Genomic DNA, 16,798 nt, shown 5'->3' on the forward strand with positions numbered 1-16,798 from the left:
CTAGCCTTGGTTTATGATGAACACTTATCTTATCAACCTACTGTTAATAAACTCACTAAAACAATAAAGAGCAAGATTTAATTTTAACTTGGTTTACTGGCCTGCTTTAGCAATGGCTAAAGGTGATAGCTTGGAAAAATATTAATCAGAGTCAGCTATTTAAAGTCAGACTTATTTTTTGGCAGTTTCTACAGGAAAGTTCATCTACCAGCCATCAGCCATGAAGATTCTTAGCTACCTCCTGGCTTACCGAAGGTTCCTGCTCATTGTCCTCACCCCACTGCTTTTACTTCCACTTCCACTTATCATCAAAACCAAAGTAAGTGACCTGCTTTGAGAGGTAATTATTTTGCACCTGTATGTCAAGCCTGAGATTCCCAGATCTTTTCAGAACCATTGAACCATAGAATGGTTTGGGTTGCAAGGGCCCTTGAATGACTTCATGATGTTTGCATTATAGATTTTCTTTCTTTTTTGTTTCTTCTTCTTTTTTTCTTTTCTTTTTCTTTCCTTTTTTTTTTTTTTTTTTTTTTTTTTCAACTTAAAGTATTTGCATAGAAATGTAGAGAAGACAACAGCTTCTATGTAAGATTCTGTGCTGGTCGCATGAAGTTCTGAATTATATATTTGGTTTCTTGTTCAGGAAATGTTTTTCTCATACAGCATGATCTAGACTGCCTTGAAAATCCTGTCTTTACTATTACATTTTGGCCACTTTTAAACAGCTCTGTATGATTGACAATGGAGATGAATTGTCAGGAAGACAGCTGCAATTACCTTTTTATTTAATAATGGATTTTGTTAAGTTCATCATACATTGTGTTGTCTGATAGCAAATGACTGCAATCAAAGATCTCAGAAATTGCCTCTGGTTCCTAAATACAGCAAAGGTTATAGCAGGACACCTTAGTTTTATTTTGAAATAAATTCTTCTGCCATTCAATAATTCTTGTGACAACTCCAGGCTGATGAAACAGCTGCCTAAAAATTTTAGTAGTGATTCTCTTTGGTACAACTCTGATATCAGCAGAATGAAATGGAATTCTCCTGTCATTATCACACATGCATTATACATATCATGTGTAACAATACATGAAAGTCCAGTTCAGAAGTTCTTGCATCACAGATAGATAGTGGTGACAGAGCAACATGCTTCACACTGTCTCACATCACAGTTTCAATATTTCAGTTTCCTGTCTGAGAGGAAATTCTTGAGAAATTCTTAATGCAATAGGACTTAAGTGAGATGAACATTTGCTGGGTGATAAATTAATTGACATTATCAAATTATTTCATACATAACACAAGCTTCCCCCCCAAAAAGTAAATGCTAACCATAACTGACTGACTTGGATTTAACATTGTTGTTTTCCAGTCAGAGGTTCCCAGAGCCATGTAATTAAGTTATTCCTTTCCCAATACAAACCATCTCTGCTGTTGTTGAGTAGTTTCATGCCCTAACCAGTGGCATTGAAAGATTTAAACCATTTTCCTCAAGAGCGTAAATATAAATCAAAACTACACAAAAGAGGTTTCTAGGATTCTAGAAGAAAGTAGTTTCACTTAATCTCTTTATATTTGGCTGTGACTGCATTTTATGGGCAGCATTGAAGTAAATTCTCCTGAAAAAACCCTGAAAAACCTCCTGCTTTACATGAGTTTAAATAAAAGACGCTCACTAAAATTACAAGTCTTAGAAACAACAACAATGTTTCTTGCCAGTCTTGCATAACACTTTTTATATTGGATGATATCCTTGCCTTATCGATGCTGACTACAAAACTTCATTGATTATAGAAGAGACAAAATTTGACCTATTATCGACTGTGAGTACTCCCAGAGGTTTAAAGGTTGCTTGCAGCTGCAGAATGTGATTTATGTTAATTCATGGTCTGAGAATGCTCCAGAGTGATGTATATGATTAATTGTGCTTGAAAGAAAAGGCAGTTGTCTTTTTTTCTACCTTTCATAAGCGGTAGAATTTAAGTAATTTTACTATCTCTGGGGGAAAAAAAAAAAAACAAACAAAAAAACCAAAAACTATTTTACAGATTATGTTTCATATCTTAGCAAGGTTATCAATAGCAGACAATAAGTACCCTAAATTGAGGTCCCTTGACTCCTACTTGTTCCAGCTGGGAGGAATCTCTCTACTGACATAGCTGGACTTTTTGCAATTGTGATTTTTTTCCTGGATGATCCACGCATATTTTTGTTGGTGTCTTTTGTATTCTAGGAAGCAGAATGTGCATACACATTGTTTGTAGTTGCCATCTTTTGGCTCACAGAAGCTTTACCACTGGCTGTTTCAGCTTTGCTCCCTGCCTTTATGTTCCCGTTATTTGGTATAATGGAATCCAAGGAGGTAACCATTTTTTTCCTCTCTATCATAGTATGGGTTTAAATGGTAAAAGCTCCAAAGACAGAACCACATTATGTTGAAAACTGATAGGCTAATCCATGGATTTGCTGAGTGCCAATCACAGTAGGTCTGCCTCAAGACTTCCTTACATGTTTTGTCCTCAGGACTTGTTCATATCTATTTTTTTTTTTTTTTCCTAGATTGTGATTCAGTGCTTAGATGCCAGTCAGTGGGAAAATGTTAGGTAGATATAAAATATCCTTAATGTTACAGAGGCGAGATGACATACTAAAGACCTCAAGTGCAAAATGTTGAGTATACATGTTCATGTCAAAGAGAGGACACTACAGATGATCATACTCTATGTTTAAAGTTGTTCTTTTCTCTGTCAGATAGGTGACTAAATTAATAAAAGCAGCATTTCATTGGTGATTTAGTTCATCTATGAGATGTGACTGATGATCTTAGGTTGTTCATATCATAAGTCTTATTTTTCGTTTTGTTTTAACATTATGCACTTTAGTGCAGTTATGTTTGCATCATTTGATTAAATGAAATTAACAGTTTCAATGAAATTAACAGTCTAAACTTAAGCCAAAAATATTTCTCAATATTTATTTCAATATATGCACTTACTGATTTTTTTTTTTTTTCATTAAACTGATAATACCAAATACTGTTAGAAAGTTACCATTTAGTTAACAAAATATTTTTTGTTTTTATTTCAGGTAGCATCTGCTTATTTTAAAGACTTTCATCTGCTGCTGATTGGAGTAATTTGTTTGGCAACATCAATAGAAAAATGGAATTTCCATAAAAGAGTGGCTTTAAGAATGGTGATGCTGGTGGGTGTCAACCCTGCATGGTATGTGCTAAACACTATCTTGAAGGACAGTAATACTTGTGGAACATTATGTATTCCAGAAATAATTGCCTACTGCTTTTCCTGTAGTAGGAATCCAGCCTTTCTTTTCTACTGAAACAAAGTAGATATTTGAAATGATATGATTGATTTGTAGGTGACACTTTATTATTTTGCTGAGATCCTAACTGAAAGTTTCCTGCAGCAATTCTGTTCATAATAAGGATCCTTCTGAACAAAAAACTGATAAATTTGTGAATAATGTAGGGGTCCTATTTCTTAATGGTCGTTAGTACATTACATATCTGATGTCTGAAACTGAAAATCTGTGCTATGCTTATTATTAATTTGTATTTCAATACTGTTCGCAAAATTCTGGACATCTCCCAAAAATACAAGAAGAATTCAAATACACAGTGAGGAAAAAAAGTCACAAAACTAAAGATGTGATGGGGCAGGAAAAACACATCAAACACAGTGTCTTTATTTATGTTATTTTCTTTGTCTACCTATGAAGGAAATATCAAAGGAATAGGTACTTCCCCAGCTGGTTGAGGTGATGAGGGAAATGAAATCACACACTCCCTACTTACTCAGTATCAGCATATATCTTATTAAGTGAAAACTCTTTTCTTTGCTTGCTTTACAAGCTTGCAGAAAAGGTTTAGGCCCACAGATTCATTCGTCAGCACACCAGTAAGGCTGCAGGTAAGATCTGTAGAGCAAGTCTGGCTTCCCAGAATACGTGACGCTTATGACTCCTTGTCAGGAAGCAGACAGTGACAGGAAGTAAAAAGTCAGAAAAACAGAAACTCCGGGTGTAAAAAATGAGATGCCTCTTAGGTCATCTAACTAATAACAACTCATGGAATGCTGGATTATTTGTATTCCTCAGTGATTTGTCTGTCCTAATTTCAAATATCACATGTATTTTGATTTTTCCTGCATCTGTTGATAGCTGGTGGCTACCTTTTTTTGACAGATGATAACTTTCGGGTTTTGACCAAATGGTCCTTATATTCTTGTTCTACTGCCTCCCATTATCTTTAGCTATTTTTATGAGCTATGTGAGTTTGGTTATTTCAACTTCTCTTTTTTTTTCAATCAATCTTAAATCCTAACCTTTTGGCTGAAATTTGGAAAGGGAGACCACAAGTGCATGGCATGTTGTGCTAAGATGAACACTGCTGGGGAATCCACAGCCAGCTGCTGAGGATACCTACAGCAACTCCACAGACAGCTTTGTAACCCTGAGGAAGCGTTATAACTATCTCAGCTCTATCACATTTCCTGATCATGACAAAAGGATGATAAGTTTATCATAAGATGATCTGTGAAGTAGAGGATCCTCCCACCTACCAGCATCTACTGCTCGTTAGCTGTGCCCGTTGCAGAGTGATGCGTGCTGTTCTCTGTGCATAGCCCTCCTCTGTGCATAGCCCTCCTCCTCCTCCTCCTGGAGTCCCCAGCCAGCCTGTGCACATTGGATTCTTATATAGCCCAAAGTAGACATATCATTGTAGGAAGTTGCTGCTTTAGAGGACATGTGTGATGCTTCAGTGGAAGTAGAATAGCAGGAATCTTCTGGATTCTAGATTCTGTAGTCTTCTAGAGAAATTGGGTGGTATCAGAAATAGTGTGGCCAGCAGGACTAGAGAAATAATCGTCCCCCCTGGCACTGGTGAGGCCACACCTCAAGTACTGTCTTCAGTTTAGGGCCCCTTGCTACAAGAAAGACACTGAGGTGCTGGAGCGTATCCAAAGAAGACCAACGAAGCTGGTGAAGGGTCTAGAGCACAAGCCTTTTGAGGAACAGCTGAGGGAATTGGGGTTGTTTAGCCTGGAGAAAAGGAGGCTGAGGGGAGACTATTGCTCTCTACAACTACTTGAAAGAAGATTGTAACCAGGTGGCTGTTGGTCTCTTCTCCCAAGTAACAAGTGATAGGACAAGAGGAAATGGCCTCAAGTTGTGCCAGGGAAGGTTTAGATTGGATATTAGAAAAAAATTTCTTCACCAAAAGGGTTATGAATCATTGGAACAGGCTGCCCAGGGAAGTGGTTGAGTCACCATCCCTGGAGGTATTTAAAAGACGTGTAGATGTGGCGCTTAGGGACGTGGTTTAGTGGTGGACTAGGCAGTGCTAGGTTAATGGTTGAACTTGATAATCTTAAAGGTCTTTTCCAACCTAAATGATTCTATGATTCTATGAGTCCCTAAAGGCCTCCCATCATTCGAGCTATGCAGTCTGGTCTGCAGACTATCAAGGAAAGGTGAATATGTCTATGGAACTTACAAGGACTAGAATGAGTAATAAAATATTTATGGTGCATTATGTAGCAAAGAATGACTTTATAGTTGACAAAGTTATCATCCAAGGTTCCATTCAGAATTTTTTTTAACACCACCACAGAGAGAATAATGCAGAAAAACTGGTGCTGAACAGGTTAGGATCTATTTTATTATTTCTAAAATCAGTTTTAGAGTCACTCATTAGAGTACACCACAATACACTAAATGGTCCCTTGACCATCAGTCTATCAAATGCTGGAAATCTATGATGAAGAGTTTTGAAATGTGTTCATGAATGTCTTGATTTGCTTTGGTTTAAAATCCTCTTGCAAGTTGTACTAAAAATATATTTCTTTACAACGTGAACATTCACAGCTTATGGGTCGGGATTAAAGAGAGGGCAGGGACAGGTGATGTTATATTGTGGGTCTGCTACAGGCCACCCAATCAGGAAGACTGAGCAGATGAGGACCTCTATAGACAGATAGGAGCAGCCTCACATTCGCGAGCCGTGGTCCTCATGGGGGACTTCAACCATCTTGATGTCTGTTGGAGGGACAACACATCAAGGCATAAGCAATCCAGGAGGTTCCTCGAATGCGTTGATGGTAACTTCATACTCCACGTGACAGAGGAGCCAACGAAGAGAAGTGCCACGCTGGACCTTGTTCTCACCAACAAGGAGGGGCTGGTGGGTATGTGAAGCTCAAGGGCAGCCTCGGCTGCACTGACGATGAAATGATGGAGTTCAAGATCCTTAGGGCAGCAAGAAGGGCACACAGAAAGCTCACTACCCTGAAACTCAGGAGAGCAGACTTTGGCCTCTTCAGGGATCTGCTTGGTATCATGGGACAAAGCCCTGGAGGAAAGAGGAGACCAAGAAAGCTGGTTAGTATTCAAGGTCCAAGCTCAGGAGTGATGCATACCAGCAAAGAGGAAGTCAGGCATATTTGAGAAGTTCTGGAAGTCCAGCGAAGTTCCCACTGGCTGGAAAAGGGGAAATATAACCATCATTTTTAAAAAGGAAAACAAAAAAAGAAGACTTGGGGAACTACAGGCTGGTCAGTCTCACCTCTGTGCCTGGCAAGAGCATGGAGCAGATCCTCCTCAAAACCATGCTAAGGTACGTGGAAAATAAGGAGGTGACTGGTGACAGCCAACATGGCTTCACTAAGGGCAAATTGTGCCTGACAAATCTGGTGGCCTTCTACAACAGGGTTACAGCGTTGGTGGATAAGGGAAGAGCAACTAACATCATCTACCTGGACTTGTGCAAGGCATTTGACACTGTCCTGCATGACATCCTTGTCTCTAAATTGGAGAGACATGGATTCAATGGATGGATGACTCAGTGGATAAGGAATTGGCTGGATGGTCAACTCAAAGAGTTGTGGTCAATGGCTCAATATCCAAGTGGAGACCAGTGTCGAGTGACATTTCTCAGGGGTCGATATTGGGACTGGCACTGTTTAACATCTTTGTTGGCAACATGGACAGTGTGATCGAGTGCACCCTCAGCAGGTTTTCCAATGACCCCAAGCTGTGTGATGCAGTTGACATACTGGAGGGAAGGGATGCCATCCAAAGAGACCTTGACAGGCTTGAGACATGGGCCCATGCAAACCTCATGAAGTTCCACAAGGCGAAGTGCAAGATCCTGCACATGATTTGGGACAATGCCAAGCAAAAATACAAGCTGGGCAGAGAACTGATTGAGAGCAACGCTGAGGTGAAGGACTTGGGGGTGTTGGTCGATGAAATGCTCAGCGTGAGCCAGCAGTGTGTGCTTGCAGCCCAGAAAGCCAATCATGTCCTGGGCTGCATCAGAAGTGTCACTAGCAGGTCAAGGGAGGTGATTCTCCCCCTCTACTCCACTCTCATGAGACACCACCTGCAGTACTGCATCCAGCTCTGGGATCCCCAACATAAGAAGGACATGGAGCTGTTGGAGCGAGTCCAGAGGAGGACCACAAAGATGATCAGAGGGCTGGAGCACCTCTCCTATGAAGACAGGCTGAGAGAGTTGGGGTTGTTCAGCCTGGAGAAGAGAAGGCTTCAGGGAGGCCTTACAGCAGCCTTCTAGTACCTAAAGGGGGCCTCCAGGAAAGCTGGAGAGGGACTGTTTACAACAGGATGGAGTGATAGGACAAGGGGTAATGGCTTTAAACTGAAAGAGGGTAGATTTGGATTGGATATTAGGAAGAAATTCTTTACTATGCGGGTGGTGAGGCACTGGAACAGATTTCCCAGAGAAGTTGTGGATGCCCCATCCCTGGAAGTGTTCAAGGCCAGGTTGGATGGGGCTTTGGGCAACCTGGTCTAGTGGAGGGTGTCCCTGCCCATGGCAGGGGGGTTGGAACTAGAAGATCTTCAAAGGTCTCTTCCAAGCCAAACCATTCTAGGATTCTATGATATTTGGTGTGCTTAGCCTTACCAGTATTTTCTGCATAAAATTTTCTCCTGAAAATACAATTCTTCCTGAACTTCCATCTGAGGACCTAATCGAAAACTGCATAAAATTAGTGGGTTTTATACTACTGATGACAATTTGTGTTGAATCAGGTCCACTACTTGCAGGTCTGCAGATGATTTAATCATGCAATTAAAAGTGCACAGAGAAAAGACAAGGTGCCCCTATTGAGAAAAAATCAAGTTTGAAATGTTGTTGCTATTAGCTGAAATGAAAGGCTATGAGAGGCACTTTGAATGGTATTTTAATGTCATAAAATATTGCTTACATTAATTTTGTATAAAATCTTGTCTTTGTGTGCTAAGTAATCCTTACAATTTTTGTGAAGCTTTTGATCAAGGCTAGGCATAGAGCTTCACAAATTGCACAAATGATTTCTCATAAAATGCTGCACCACAGTCCCTTCACTCACGGTTGTTCTCTTGCTACGGTGACGCACGGCAGGTGTTTAATGACGCTGCCAACACCTTGGGAACAGGAAGTCAAGAGGACTACTCTCATTTAAAACTCCAAGAGATGCATTAAAAATGACAATGATGTGGCCTGTATTCTAAGTTTACTGTCCAACTTGATCAGATATGACATGGAATATTTGATTTATTTAGTGTAAAACTAGAATGACTCCAGTCACTGATGCAATTAAGTGCATTGCATCAGTGCAATCAGGAATCGCACAGATGCAATTCCTATTTGTAGTAAACTTAGCATAAGCTGTGCCAAAACCAGACTAAGACATTGTAGTGACCTTCACTTTCCCATTTAATATCAAATATTTTAATTGAAGCACAAATAATCCCTACACCTGTCTTGGGGCTCTGATTAAGAATTAAGTTAAGTACCACTTACTGAATTGTTAATATTTCTTCCGGGACTGGTATCTAGAGGACTTGCAGCCTAAGTGATAAGTCCAGGGGTTTGACCTAGTTTGTATAATAGAAGATTAATATAATTAGCAGTATAGCCATTTTAATTCTCATTTGAGCTTGTGAACTTTCTTCAAAGATGATACAAATACAGTATCATTCTGTAAATAAACAGTATTGTTTCTATTTTGATTTATAATAGGTTGAATCCTTTAAACTATGATAATTTCAGTGTCTTTGAACAAGATAATTTTAATTCATGAACTTCCTCAGAGGTCAATTACAAGCTTTAAATTTTCAGTGTTTCCTACATGCAGGTTTTCTGTTGAAAACTCTTTCCATTTGTATTAAATCGAGTGGTGATAGGAGGTGTTGCTGTAGCAGCCACAGACTCTTCTCTCCTGTTCCAGGCTTACGCTGGGTTTCATGGTTAGCTGTGCTTTCTTGTCAATGTGGCTCAGCAACACCTCTGCTGCTGCCATGGTGATGCCAATTGTAGAGGCTGTAGCTCAGCAGATCATCAGAGCTGAAGGAGAAGCTGATGCGCTGGAGATGTCTTGCTCTAACGGCTCCATCAACCCGGCACTGGAGCTGGACGGTAGGCACGCAGTGCAGTTTCTGTCTTTGCCCACCCTCACTCTGCAGCAGAGTAAACACCACATAAAATAAAGATGAATGGCTAGGGAAGTACTAGCAGCATTACATGCTTCATTGTGAGACTTCTCTTGGATTACTGTGTGTGAGGTCTCTCGTGTCCACAAAGACTGATTAAAACTGAACAGGTGCAGAATACGGCAGTTATATGAGAGGAGGGCAGAAGAGAAGAGAAGAGAAAAGAGAAGAGGCTGGCTTGTTGAGCCTAGTAAAATGTCTGAAAAGAAATATGACTACAAGCTATAATTTCACTGGGGGTTAAACATTAGCAAGAGAAAAGAGCTCGTTAAGCTCTAGGGTGATGTTGGGAGAACAAAGGAATCTAAACTGGTTCATACACAGTTGGATTATAAATTAGAAAGATTCAGACTCTGGGGAATAGGAGTCATGAAGGAGTAGGGTACAACTCTGCTGGTTTTAAGATTGGCACTTATAAATGTATTCATGGGATGATGGGATCACATGGAACGGGACATGCTGATGGAGACTTTCCAGTTTTGCTCCATTAAATACTTCTCTATCTTTGCATCCATGTCTTACAGAAAATACAGGAGAATGTGAAAGCAGTGACTGGAAAGAAAAAGAAAAACAAGTTAATGGGTAATAGTTATTCATTTACTAAATTCTGTTCTAAGAATTCATCAGAATAGAATATCTGTTTATTACAATACATACCGTTGTTTTTCCAGATATGACAATGACGTGGGTAGTACTATGTGCACAATCGAAAAGGAAAATGAAAAAGAAAAGGAACAGGTACTTAAGGTGTCTTTTTATTATGCAGCAAATGTGTGTAACTTAGTTTTAACCTGAATCTCAGTTCTCTGTAACACCTAACATGGCACAGCTAGCACTAGCTTTTACACAAGTTAAACCAATCTTACCAGAGTACAAACTCTATATATCAGGTGTGTATATATATCAGTATATATAAAGGAAGTTCTTGTGTAAAGACTGGGACAGCTCAAGAAAAGGACTTTGACTCTCCTTCCTTTTCCTTTGCACGAAAAATTGTACCATGGTAACAGCAAACCAAACCAGCCTGCATGCAGCTATATTACCAGCAAATTGTCCGACTCTTCTGGGACATCCTTGATTCCTATTTTTGTGCTTGATGGTGAGCCCTTCTTATATTTTAATTCGTATATATTCTTTCTAAGCAGAACCTACCACCTGCTGAAACAGAGACAAAAAGCAGAGAGGACAAATACAGTGGGGTTTTCAAAGTGATGTGCTTATGTGTTGCTTATTCTGCTACCATTGGAGGGCTGACTACAATCACAGGAACATCAACTAATCTGATTTTTGCTGAGCACTTCAATACGTAAGAGACTATATTAAATTATTTGTATTCTTCTTAATCCAGAATTTTAACTGTTTGTTCTTGAGCTCTTACATGGCTCGCCTAAAATGCTTTAGAAACCTTACCCTTTGATCTGATGTTGTTTGATTCTATTTCTTTATTTTTGTTATTTTTTATTAAAGAGATAAAATGAAATTGCATGGATGTATTTGCCTTACAGTGGGAAAGGCTGTAAGTGATCATCCAACACATGCAACAAGATGACCATTCTTTGGTTAAGTAGTACTTTACTCTTTGAATAGCTGCATGGAAAAAGATCATATAGAATCACAGTATCGTGTAGGTTGGAAAAGACCTTTAAGATCATCAAGTTCAACCATTAACCTAGCGCTGCCAAGCCCACCACTAAACCATGTCCCTAAGCACCACATCTACACGTGTTTTAAATACCTCTGGGATGGTGACTCAACCACTTCCCTGGGCAGCCTGTTCCAGTGCTTGACAACCCTTCTGGTGAAGAAATTTTTCCTAACATCCAATTTAACCCTCCCTCGGAGCAGCTTGAAGCCTGTCTGAGGAGGAAGACACTACTTAGCGTGAATATGACAGACACTATCTGGCCTTAAAGGACTGTTATTCATTTCTAAGTACAGCAGGAGCTAAGTTCAGGTCTGCTTAGCAAAGACCACCAGGAGACTTTCAGGACACTCTGCTTAGTGCATTGTTGAAATGAGGAATTTAGGTCCTTTAATCAAGAAAAAGCAAATAATTTCAAACCAATCAGAAACTTTGCATTCAGTGGAAAGGTCGTGAAAAACATTCTTTAATGTTCCTTTTCTTTTCTAAGTAGAACTACTTTAAAAAAGAAAATTGGCCAATTTCATTCCAAAGCTTTTGAAAAACCAATAGTTCTCGCTGAACTTTTTTTCTTCAGCAAACTACTCATTGTCAGAAATATTCCAACTCTCATTTTAAAATGGAATAAAATAAAGTACAATCTTTTTCATGCCGTCTGCCCACTATTCTGTATTGCACATGGCAAAATAGTGAAAGACCAGTTAGTGATAGACTTCCTTCCAAACTGTGTTCCATGAATGGATAAAATTTGGCTTCAGCATGCTGCTAAAGAGAACTGAAGTGGCACAGTCTGTAAGTAAGCCGGTGCTAAGAGCATAGCAACAATGCAAACAGTATGGAAATTATGAGTGCCTGTTACTGGGGCCAAAGAACTACACAGGGGAGACTGTGGCATTATAAATCCTTCAGACTTTTAGACATATAAGCATTTCTGGTTCAAGCAGGCTTCACACTCAGGAGCCTAGAAGAATCCAAGATTGATTACTAGGGTTAACAACTGTTCTTGATCATTTCCCTGAAGTTGTAGGAAACTTGAAGAAAACTGGCTTGCAGCTGGTTTTTCAGTTTGCCTTAGCTGTTAACAATCTCTTCAAGAATGCATAAGCAGATTGTTGTTCCCTCCCTGGGTCTTCACCCTCTGCTAGGAGCATGGGCTGTACATGGAGTACTGCATGTGTAATCCAGTTTTATACCCCACCAGGATTTTGTTTAATCTTTACACAACCACTGAGCCTAATCCTTAACTTAAGCTGAATCTACCACCTAACTGTGCAAATATTTTTATCTTTAACTGTCTTGCTCCCCTTCTCCTTAGAGGCCTCGTTTGTATTTATGCCCTGTCTCAAGTGGGAATTGACCTGTTAGCATGACTTGGACACATTTGCAGTCTACCTACATGTATCCTAAGAATCTGAAGTAGAATAAGTCATCGAAACAGCTGTACATACAGCATATTCTTGGTTTTCCCACTTAGTGACAAAACACTTAAAATGGCACTGCAAAATTCCGTGTTCATCATATCTTTCCAATTTTAGTATTAAATAAGTTGGAAGTAGTGTTTACTTGTTTTCTGCTTCCCTCCTTTTCATTTGTCACATGAAGAGGAAACCAGTGTATCTGTGTTAGCATTGGAGCCTGCGTGTTGCTGGGAATCCTCAGCCTGCTGTTGATATAGGACATGCAGTTATGCTGTGTTCCACAGGGCAGACGCAAACAGTAGAAATGTTGATGCAATGCTAAGCATCCCTGCCAGTGAGACCAACTTCCGTAAGGGCTCCTTTTCAAGATAGATTTGTTACTGATCCTCTCAGGGTCACTCCATTCATTCTTTAATTGTATGCAAAGAGACACTACAATATAACATCTGTATATCCAACTGAAAAGGAAGAAAGAAAAAAAAAGAAAAAAAAGGAAAAGAGAAAAGTGTTGGTTAACACACCAAGAGGTTGTATAACCACCTAGTAGGCTAAGCATTATTCTGTTCACCACTGCCCATAAGAAACCCAGAAGCCTTTACTGGCCAGGGAGGCGTCAGTGAGGATGAGATGGTCCTCACTGCTCCCTGGATCAGATCCTCAGTGATGCTGGGTCCCTTTCTTCTGACTCCATAAGTTTTTCCATTGCTATTTTATCTGTTTCTCTCAAAATGTTTTTTTTTTCCCTCTTGAATCCTTCAGGCTGTTCCAGATCCCCACGTCAGTTATCTCACATCTGCAGTTTTACCTATCTAATCTTACATAGCTCTGCTGTAGAGACTTTCTCACAGATCTTCCCCGCACGAAGCAGTTTCCTCCGCAGTGCAAGGCAAGGTTCAGAGCCGGGCCGTGGATCCTAGAAGCACAGGCAGCTGCAGCCCAGGGTGAGGGGAAGGCTGTGGAGAGGTTAGAGAGGGAAAGGGCTACCAGGCAACACTGTGTCAGGGAGAAAACTGAGTCCTCCTGTGCTTGGGGAAGAGCAAATCCTACGATAAAACCTCTCACTCTCCAGTCGGGCTCACTGACAGGTTACTCAATTTTCTGAATCCTACTCTGGTTACTGACTTTGACCTTCCAACACGAAGAATCAAACTTTGCCAGCATTACATTATTTTCAACTTAAGCAATTTTATAAAAGCCATAAAAGGAATAATCTTATCTGGATTTGTTCTATGAACCAAATTTGTTGACATTTGTAGTGTTCGCCAGGAAAGAGTTTATTGTTATTGGCACAGAATCACTGTAAAATGAGGATTATTAAAATCAATCACACTTTTTCATTTTCCAAACGAAGTAGATCTAGAAACTAAATAGTTCAGTGTGTCCTGTCCATCCTTGCCTCAGGCAAGACCCGTAGTAGATAATCCAACAATAGCAGATAATCCAACCAGCACTATATAATAGATCATTTTTTAAATCATTTAATTTGATCATCCAGTCTACCTGAGGAATATTTACTCTGGAGATGAATAATACCTACCTTTAATATTAAGATTACTAGAAATACTTACATATGTATTCATCCCTGCACAAATGTACTGTGAAATCTGACCACAATAAATTAACATTTTTATAACAGAATTGACTCTTTAGTATAACGTTTTCAAGAGCTTGTTTTGTTGCTTAGTAAGGAATTATCACACATAATTCAGGAAAGATTATAAACACTTTAGCAAATAATGAAATGCTAAGTCATGGCTATGCTGACGTCAGTTTTTTCCTATCTTGGAATTCGTACATTCAAAAATTGATGTGACTAATCATGTAATAAAAGCTAAATAACCACATAATAAATTACATATAATAACACAATGCCTTTTATTGTTCCAGTTTCACTGTCTCACCACTATGTACAGTTACAATTTAGAGCATCACCTCATGAAGTGGGTAGGGCTTTTGGTTCAGTCCCTGCTGGCACTTTAATTGCAATATATGTAAGCATCATAATAAATATATAGCAGTCCTAATATCTGCACAGTACTTGAGAAAGCATTTATTATAAGCATTTATTGCCTCAAAGACCTATGCAACCATCACAATTCCTTTTCTTCTAGCAAGGCCCAAAATCCAAAAGATTGGCTAATAATTGGAAATAGTCACTACAGCCTCTGTCTGGACATTGAGAGTTCCCTTCCATCTGATTTTTGCAACAAGGAGGAAGGCTGTTCAAGAAGACTAGAATTTTCTTACTTTTAGGATTAAATGCTCTCTCAGTAGAGCTGGAAATTGGAAAACAGGATTCACTTACCTGGCCTTTTTGCCTATCTGGCATCTATCTCATTCAATGGTAAATTCATTTCTGTCAGAAAACCAAAGTCCATTTCTCCTTTTCTTAAATGCACATGGCAGGGAGAGCTCTGGTTGAATGGCCCACATCTATAAACAGTAGATTAAGACAGCCTCAAAGAGACAAGGTAACTGGAGAGACAATCCACCTCACAAATGGACATTCCTGCCTTTCCTGGGAGTTAGTAATAATTTTGGTTTTAATCAGTTTTGAATCCCGTATGGAACCTTAAACAATACAAGTCTCAATGTTTTCTCTATTGTTGTCTTCTAAGTTCACTGAAGCTTGTTCATTTGAGTATATTTTCTTGTGCTAAAGTGTCCTCTCAAAGAACTGTTTTTCTTCAAGTTCTATTTCTTTGTAGTCCTAATGGTCCTTAACACTGTGAGTGGGCTTTTCTTCCCTCCTGAACTTGGGTTAGACACACGTAGATCGGTGTCACATCCCCAGATCTGTTGTTGATCCAGTGTTCAAATAACTGGCACAGCTAGTTCCCGTAGTGGTCATGATGATCAGGAACCAGATGGGTAGTGGTCATTCACGATGATCAGGAACAGGATGGGAGGGTGAGGAAAGAGGACACCAGTGGCCGCCTCAAGCTGAAGTCAGCTGCCAGCCAGAAGCATTCTCTTGCACTTCTCACAAGTCTGGCACTTCTCACAAGTCCTCATTCCTTTGCAAAGCTCAAACTGAACAGTTTTTTTACTTTCATCCAGACGTTACCCAGCTTGCCAGTGCATCAATTTTGGATCCTGGTTTATCCTCTCCATACCCATCACAGTTGTTATTCTGCTGCTCTCCTGGGTCTGGCTCCAGTGGCTTTTCCTTGGGTTTGAGTAAGTAAATGTTGTAATCGATAAAACTAGATTGATGATATAAGAGATACTTTGTTCAAGAGTAAATATTGCATCTAAGTTTAACAGTCTCAACAGGAAGATAATGCAGTGCAGCAAGAGTGATTTTGCTTCCTTGATTAGTATGGTTGAGCCTCTGGATGGGACAAGAATTTTCTAAAACAAGGATCCTTGACTACTCAGCCCAGTGTGAAAAGTCCATATCACAAATGATGATACCCATTCCTTTAGAATATACACAGATCATTGTTAAACAGCACATGTGCACAAGAGAGAAGAATAGTGAAATTGTATACATTTTAGTCTAAGACTGGAATATTTATAGTCAGGATGTTGCCCTTCACTGGAGTCAGAGATTGGCTTGAATACTTGAGCAATATCTGTGTTATAAACTGGATGACTATATTTGTAAATATGAAGTAAAAAACTTCAATTTTTCCTAAATTTATATGTGGTGGTATGGTGGTTTGTTTTTTTTTTTTTCTGTCAGAGCTTGTGCTTTTAAGGTTTTGGAGAGGAAAATACTTCTTTCGGGCTGATTCTTCAAAGCCTTGTTCTCCATGAGTTCACTAACACATGCAGAGATAACAATGGGGACACCTGTCTTCCGCAATTACATGGCTACTTTTGTTGCAAGAGATGAAGAGTGAGACTGTCTACTCTTAAACAGACTTAATCCCATGCTTACCACTCTATATGCGAATATTTATTGTTTCAGTTTTCTTGATTGTTTCAATAGCGTTCCTTTTAACATTGTGTAAGGGTCTTATCCAGGAATGAAAACCTAGCTCATAGCAAATAGTCTGCTGATCAGTATGCAGGCTACTCATTCAATACAAACTTTTTCATTACAAAACAAAGTAAAGCAAAGTCATAGATGACTTTCATTAAATAGGCAGGTTATTTATTTGATTGCTTCAATTAGTTCCCATGATTAAAGTTTCATCCTTCCTGTGGCCAAATGACCTAGTCAATAACAGGACACATTTTGTTGCTACCTCTGTCAATCTCCCACTGGGCT

The 16,798-nt window shown here is 39.4% G+C and overlaps 1 protein-coding gene across 2 annotated transcripts in view; it reads left to right on the plus strand.

Annotated features, from left to right (window-relative positions):
- The first annotated feature begins 211 nt into the window (after positions 1-211).
- Positions 212-16,798, plus strand: part of SLC13A1 (solute carrier family 13 member 1) — a 30,947-nt gene continuing 14,360 nt past the window's right edge. Inside the window, exons 1-8 of one of the 2 annotated variants that reach the window (XM_075742995.1) lie at positions 212-319; positions 2,237-2,365; positions 3,091-3,227; positions 9,258-9,445; positions 10,044-10,101; positions 10,191-10,257; positions 10,662-10,825; positions 15,640-15,759. In XM_075742995.1, the coding sequence (XP_075599110.1) occupies positions 221-319; positions 2,237-2,365; positions 3,091-3,227; positions 9,258-9,445; positions 10,044-10,101; positions 10,191-10,257; positions 10,662-10,825; positions 15,640-15,759 (962 nt within the window). In that variant the 5' untranslated portion in view covers positions 212-220. The remainder of the gene's footprint in view (positions 320-2,236; positions 2,366-3,090; positions 3,228-9,257; positions 9,446-10,043; positions 10,102-10,190; positions 10,258-10,661; positions 10,826-15,639; positions 15,760-16,798) is intronic. The other variant, XM_010303760.2, reaches the window with a different exon arrangement.

This window comes from Balearica regulorum, chromosome 1, assembly GCF_011004875.1.
Source record: "Balearica regulorum gibbericeps isolate bBalReg1 chromosome 1, bBalReg1.pri, whole genome shotgun sequence".
In the NCBI taxonomy this organism is placed as follows: Eukaryota; Metazoa; Chordata; class Aves; order Gruiformes; family Gruidae; genus Balearica; species Balearica regulorum.